General features: G+C 39.7%; 1 protein-coding gene across 5 annotated transcripts in view; it reads left to right on the forward strand.

Moving 5' to 3' along the window:
- Positions 1–7500, forward strand: part of slc9a8 (solute carrier family 9 member 8) — a 39141-nt gene that overhangs the window by 20397 nt on the left and 11244 nt on the right. For all 5 annotated transcript variants that reach the window (XM_053642695.1, XM_053642693.1, XM_053642692.1 and 2 more), the window contains 4 exons: positions 1632–1715; positions 2260–2361; positions 4356–4390; positions 4944–5087. In XM_053642695.1, coding sequence (XP_053498670.1) covers positions 1632–1715; positions 2260–2361; positions 4356–4390; positions 4944–5087 — 365 coding nt within the window. The remainder of the gene's footprint in view (positions 1–1631; positions 1716–2259; positions 2362–4355; positions 4391–4943; positions 5088–7500) is intronic.

The raw sequence follows: 7500 nt of genomic DNA on the forward strand, positions 1-7500 counted from the left end.
AGAATATTGAGGGTGGGGTTTTTTCCCCCTTCAAAGCCCCGCCCACATTTCCCTGTTTGGTACTTAGTTACAGTATGAATTGCTCCGCAATGTATATAGGATTGTAGACATTATCTATGTCTGTGTGTGTGTGTGTGTGTGTGTGTGTGTGTGTGTGTGTGTGAGAGAGAGCGATAGTGTGAATATTATTATCATAACAATCTCTGTGTGTATTAGAGTGTAACTTTGGTTTGTAGGGTTGTGTGTGTGTAAGATATCAGTATTGTGTGTGTGTGTGTGTGTGTGTGTGTGTGTGTGTGTGTGAGAGTGTGTGTGTGTGAGAGAGAGAGATAGTGTGAATATTATTATCACAACAATCTCTGTGTGTATTAGAGTGTAACTTTGGTTTGTAGGGTTGTGTGTGTGTAAGATATCAGTATTGTGTGTGTGTGTGTGTGTGTGTGTGTGTGTGTGTGTGTGTGAGAGTGTGTGTGTGTGAGAGAGAGAGATAGTGTGAATATTATTATCACAACAATCTCTGTGTGTATTAGAGTGTAACTTTGGTTTGTAGAGCATAGTTAGGGTTGTGTGTGTGTAAGATATCAGTATTGTGTGTGTGTGTGTGTGTGTGTGTGTGTGTGTGCGCGCACAGATGGATGTCCCTTCAGGCTGATTTTCCACCCCACATGGATGTTCATATGGGTTCTGCGCTAATAACTACAAGCTGTCAGCGGCAAATGTATGAAATGGAAATACACACATCTAAAGCTGTGTGTGTGTGTGGACGTGTTTTAACGTCTTGGTGGGGACCAAATGTTCTCAGAAGGATGGGTAATCCTGACAGTTTTGGCCCTGAGGGAACATTTGTCTTGTCCCCAGAATGAAAAACTGCTTTTTCTAACAAAAACCCTGCAGCTCTTATTAAAAATACATGAATAAAATGGTGTTCCCGTTTGCGGACTCGGTGCGAGACCTGGGTGTGTGTTTTGGTGAAGTGTGAACGCGGTTTTTGAAGCCGGGCGGGTTCCTGAGAACCGATCACGCCTTCCTTGTTTTAAAAACAGAGGTTTGGGGTTTGCTTCCGCTAACGTAGTAACATTAATAATAATTTACTAGCAGCTGTAGTAGAATAGTGAGCTACAGCAAACCTGCGATTGTAAGCCCCGCCCACAAAACCAGCTCTGAATCGCTCCTCGAATTTATTTATTTATACATACACAGATCAGCCATAACATTAAAACCACCTGACTCACATTGTGTAGGTCCTCCTTCCTCGTGCCTCCAACACAGCTCTGCGCTGTCGAGGCATGGACTCCACAAGACCTCTGAAGGTGTGCTGTGGAATCTGGAACCGAGACGTTAGCAGCAGATCCTTTAAGTCCTGTAAGTTGCGAGGTCGGCCCTCCATGGATTCTTCGGACTTGTTTGTCCAGGACGTCCCACAGACGCTCGATCGGATCGAGATCTGGGGAATTCGGAGGTTCTTTTCGTAGGTTCTAACCACTGCATACCCAGGAACACCTCAGAAGACCTGCCGCTTTGGAGACGATCTGAGCCAGACGTCTAGACATCACAATCTGGCCCTCATCAAAGTCACTGAGATCCTTACGCTCGCTCATTCTGAAATATTTATTTCCTGTCTTGTTTCTCAGGAAGAGGAGATGTTCAAGCCCAACATGTTCTTCCTCCTGCTGCTGCCTCCAATCATCTTTGAATCAGGATACTCGCTTCATAAAGTAAGTCCTCGTCCCTCCCTCTTTCATTCATTAAAAACCAACATTTTGACTTTTTTTTTAAAATTTTATCCATTTATAGTTACATTTAATGTTGGTGAAACAGGTGAGTTCCTGTTCTCACTCGCGTTATAGCAGCTGTAAACACGCGTTCCCTCGTCAGCCCTCTCTCTATTCTAAATAAATAGAAAGCTTGTCATGTCAAGTTACAGCTTTACCTCTGACACTGGAGACTCCTTCCATAAATGTTACTATAGAAGCGATGAAGCGGGCGAACTGTACGCTGTTAATAGAAGCTGGAGGATACCCCTGAAGGTTTCTCAGCTCACTTTAAACCGGTCTGTTTTTTCTGCATCGGGTATCCAGGGAATCCGATCCCACGTTTGGGAATATTTGAGATTTAGGAGAGGGGGGTGTGTGTGTGTGTGTGTGTTTCCGCACGCGTCAGTCGGTTGAGGAGAGCTCGATCAGGAAGTGACGGTGTACGTTAGTTTGAATGAAAGCAGGGGACGATGGAAGCGTCTCTGATGCGTCACTCTGTCTTCAGGGAAACTTCTTCCAAAACATCGGCTCCATCACCTTATTCGCCGTCATCGGGACGGCCATCTCCGCCTTCATCGTCGGGGGAGGGATCTACTTCCTGGGACAGGTACGCCTTTCTGCTTCTATCTCAGTATCCACGCTGTTATTCATCATGTTCTGTTTGTTTATTTCATCATGTTTACTCCTTCCTTTCTTTCACTCATTTTTCTTTTTTCCCTGCATTTTTTCACTCCTCTATCTTTCTTTCTTTCACTCGTTTTTCTTTCTGTCTTTCTTTTCACTTGCTTTACTTTTTCATTTTTCTCTTTCTTTCTTTCTTTTTTTCACTCTTTACTTTTTCCACTCATTTCTTTTATTTCAATCTATTTTCTTTCACTGTTTTCTTTCTTTCTCTCATCTTTTTTCCTGCAAGTTTTCTTTTTATATCTTTCTTTCATGCTCTTTTCTTTCTTTTCTTTTCTTTTCTCTCGACCTTTCTTTCTTTCTTTCTTTCTTTCTTTCTTTCTGTCTCTTGACCGTTCTTCCTTCTCCCCTTTCTTTCTTACTTACTTTCCTTCCCAGCATCATTATTTAGGCTGTAAATGTTCCAGATGTTTTGTTCTCCCTGAGCAACGTTACACACACACACACACACACACACACACACACACACACTTATATAACCTGTAAAACACACAACACGACCCCTGATACAATCCCAGCACTCAGTAATATGTGAGTGTTATAAACATTCTGTAACTAAACACCATGTTTAGACATTTTATTTTAGAATAAACTGGATGTGTTTGTTTTTTTTTAATCTCTTAAAAAATCTCAGTATTTTCTGACATTACTGTCGATCAGCTGCAGCTGTGGCGGTGAGCAGGGAGTGAGGTGTGTGTGTGTGTGGGTGTGTGTAAAAGCACAGTGGCAGTAAACTGTTGTATTGAGGGTAATGAAACTCCAGATAATAGTGACTCAGCGGAGGTCCTTTTCCATTGAGTGATGACGTAGCGGGGTGCCAATACATACACACAGCAACAGGTGGTTTACAGTTAGTAATTTTATACCTGGATACGCGGTGTACAGACGTGATGCCAGCTCCGTGTATTGTAGTCTAACGTGTGTGTGTGTGTGTGTGTGTGTGTAAAAGGTTCCCATGAGAGTAAAGCTTCTGCTCGTGATAAATAAATAAATAAATAAATGCCTAATGGCTTCAGAGCGTTCCAGATGGTCTTAAAGCCGCATCCCGCCGTAAATTATTCATCCTGTAATACGGGATTCTTTTCCAGCGGAGGTCGGATTAAAGGAATCGATGGGGAATTCCCAGCGGCTCGCTCGCTTTTAACTGCACTCAGACACACCGCTTTCTCCGGAAAACTCCAAACAGATCGATACGTCATGGTTTATCATCTCCCACCATTTTACTAAACTTCATTTACACACTTCTTTATTCTCGCCTGCACCGTTATACAGCGTATAAATCAACTAAATAAGGAATAAATCACTCCCTGTTGTGCTGCTGGAGGAAAATAATCAACTGCAGAGCGGTGTGATGAAGGCGGAGTCCCATAACGACACGTCCCACGAGGGGTTTATTCCTCTTACACCGCAGCAGCTCACCAAAGATTACTGTTTTTTATATTTATTAAAGAATCTACTTCTTATCCGTTCATGGTCACATGTTGTGGAACATCCCTGAAACAAGATTATAAATAAATAAATAAAAAGCTAAACCCTCATCTGACTAGGTTTTATTGTCCCGCCTTACTTCTACCGGCTTTTAACTTTAACTTTGAAATGTTTTATACTATTATAATGTATATTTTCCCCTCTCAGCTACTGTTTGTTGCATGTCTATCATTAGTGTATTATACTGTTTTATTTTTGACAACGTATTGTTATTAATCTATTTATTAATCGCAGTTTGAACTACGTTTTAATGTAAACGTATGCAAAGTCAAGAAAAAAAGAAAAAGAAAGAAGGAAAAATCCTGTCAGGAATAGATTATAAAAACATTATAATATACGAATAATAGGCAACTGTGTGTGTGTGTGTGTGTGTGTGTGTGTGTGTGTGTGTGTGTTTATATATGTAAAAAAAATGTCTTTTTCACACAGGCGGACGTTATTTACAAGATGACCATGACAGACAGGTGAGTGATTTATAATTTACTGTAAATTATGGCGGTATGGGAGCCCTTAGATCAGCCCATGTATAGACTCAGACACGCCCAGTGATCTGACACACCCCGTACGCCCATAATTAGACTTAAAGAAACACCCACTCAGAGCCACTGTTATTTCCATACGTGGGCTCAGACACACCCACATTCTCTATTGCTCACAAAGACACGCCCACTCAGACCCACACTCATTTCCATATACTATGAACTCAAAGGCACGCCCTCTGTTTGTCTTAAACATTCCCAAACTCAGAGCTGCACTTATTTCCATATGTATACTCAGACACTCTTACAGAGTCATACGGACACACCTACAATTCCTCTCCATCAGGCGTAAAGACACCCAGAGCCACTTATTTCCATATATGGACTGGAATTAAAGACACGCCCACTCGGAGACACTCTCGTGTATCATAAAACGCCATCATTTTCATTCTGTTTGTTGCGGTGATGTATTGCCTTTTTAAATACTTCTCTCTCTGACGCTTTCTCTCTCTCTCTCTCTCTCTCTCTCTCTCTGCAGTTTTGCGTTTGGTTCTCTGATCTCGGCGGTGGACCCCGTAGCCACCATCGCCATCTTCAACGCGCTGAATGTGGATCCCGTCCTGAACATGCTGGTGTTCGGCGAGAGCATTCTCAACGATGCCGTGTCCATCGTGCTCACCAAGTACGTGACCGTCTGAAAGTCTGGAACGTTCCGGCTTTCTCACGACAGCTGGAGCTCCTCGTATATTAGCAGGCTGTCCATCGAAAAAGTGGGCGGGGCAGTAAACAGGAAGCAACCTTTACTCCCAAAAGGATTTTTTTTTGGCCTTATGAGGAAAAAGATAAAATCACAGCATCTAATAGAAAAGCATTTTATTTGAAAAGAAGCAGGATCTGAGTAAATGACGTGAGTAAGCTGCACGTTATTCGGAGCGGAGCACTGCGTTTTCAGCGGTCTCCGTTGAGAGACGGTATTAAGGATGTGGATTTGGAGCGCAGCCGATCCTGGTACCAGACTTTATAAATATAATGAACATAATCCGATCTCTTTCCCCGTAGCTAGCAGCGAAGGGATTTACATCTCACCTGCACGTGGCTCAAGTTATTACAGTAACAGCTCCATAGATTAAAGGCAAAAGTTTATACACCCTTAATGCAATGCCATTTCAGAAGCAACTAAAACGGGTTCACTATGTACGTTAACAGTGGGGAAAATCTGTAAGGTTCCAGCTGAACAGTCTTTAAGTATATCCACTTTTTTTTCCCTCTGGAGAGGTTATTAGAGAGGAACTTGTTCATGTGAAAAGAATTTCTAGTAGATTAACATTTTCCTTTGTTCACCAAGAACCCTCTAGGGGACACAAACTTTTACACTTAACGACAGATAAATATTTGTTAAGAAGGTTAATTAAAGCACTGAAATGGTTATTTTATGCGTTTATTGAGTCGCATTGTCACTGAAAAGTGAAACATTCCTTTAATTCACCCAGGAATAATTGAGGACGCAAACTTTTGCACTCAGAATATAGTGAGCTGGATTTACTTACATGTGTAAATTTACTTTTCTTACTTTACTCACTGTACTTTTTACTACTGTACTTAAACATACTTACACAACTTCTTTCTTTTATTTACTTATTCGCTTGCTAATTTCATATACTTTTCTTACTTATTTACTTTATTCATGTACCTTACTTTACTACCTTTACATTCTTTATTTATTTACTTGGCTTGACTTACTTATTTTTATTTACTTGACCTTTTTTGATCAGTTATCTTACTGACTTTACTACCTTTACATTCTTTATTTATTTACTTACTCATCTTGATTTTCTTATTTTACGTATTTTATTTAGTTACTTAACCTTTACTGAACCGTCCTTTGTTTACTTACTCAGCTTAATGTTCTTGCTTTACTTATTTATTTACTCAACTTGAATTTCTTATTTATTGTATTTACTTTATTTATACTTTGCTTACTGTATTTATTTACATAACTTTACATGAATTGGTTATCTACCTTACTTGATTGACTAAATCTACTTTCTTAGTTGATTTTCTTTATGTACTTTACTTACTTACTTTACATTCTTTATTTATTTACTTACTCATCTTATTTACTTTTCTTACTTTGTATTTTTAGTTACTTAACCTTACTTTTACTAAATTTACATCCTTTATTTACATACTCAACTTAATTTTCTTGCTTTATTTACTTAACTTGAATTTCTTATTTTGTATTTACGTACAGTATTTATTTACATAACTTTGCATTCACTGGTTGTCTACCTCACTTTACTAAATTTCCTTTCTTACTTGATTTTCTTTACGTACTTTCTTTATTTACTGCCTCGACTTGATTTTCTTGCATATTTTACTTACTTCCTTAACTTTACTTTCTTACTTTATTTAATTACATTGCTGACTTTAATAGTCCATAAAAATGTCCAAAAATGTTCCCTTCCTCCAACTTGGGCCTGTTTATTTTATATAAACTTAGCGAGTGACGTTGTGATTGAGAAGCGGTATTATATCTGAAATAACAGTAAATAATATATCATTAACAGTAAATAATAAGTGATTGTGTAAAACACTGGCAGTAAGAGACGTGAGATTATATCGGGGCTGAGATCATCAGTAATTCAGTTCAATTCAGTTTTATTTGTATAGCGCTTTTTACAATAGACATTGTCTCAAAGCAGCTTTACAGAAATATCAACACGCTGTACAGATATTAAAGGTGTGAATTTATCCCAACTGAGCAAGCCACTGAGTGGCGACGGTGGCGAGGAAAAACTCCCTAAGATGTTTTAAGAGGAAGAAACCTTGAGAGGAACCCGACTCAGAAGGAACCCATCCTCATCTGGGTCACAACAGATAGTGTGAAAAAGTTCATTATGGATTTATATGAAGTCTGTATGGCCTTAGGAGCAGCCGTAGTCCCAGCAGTCTGGAATTAGAGAAGATTTGAGCTCCATCCAGAGGCAGAAAGGATCTGGATCTCTAGTATCTCCATAGATTCGTGTGGGGCTCGGCGAAAGGAGAGAGGGAGAGAAAAGATTATTAGGACTGGGAATTAGCATAACAGAGAGTCT

The sequence above is a fragment of the Ictalurus furcatus genome, chromosome 15 (assembly GCF_023375685.1).
Source record: "Ictalurus furcatus strain D&B chromosome 15, Billie_1.0, whole genome shotgun sequence".
Lineage (NCBI taxonomy): Eukaryota > Metazoa > Chordata > Actinopteri > Siluriformes > Ictaluridae > Ictalurus > Ictalurus furcatus.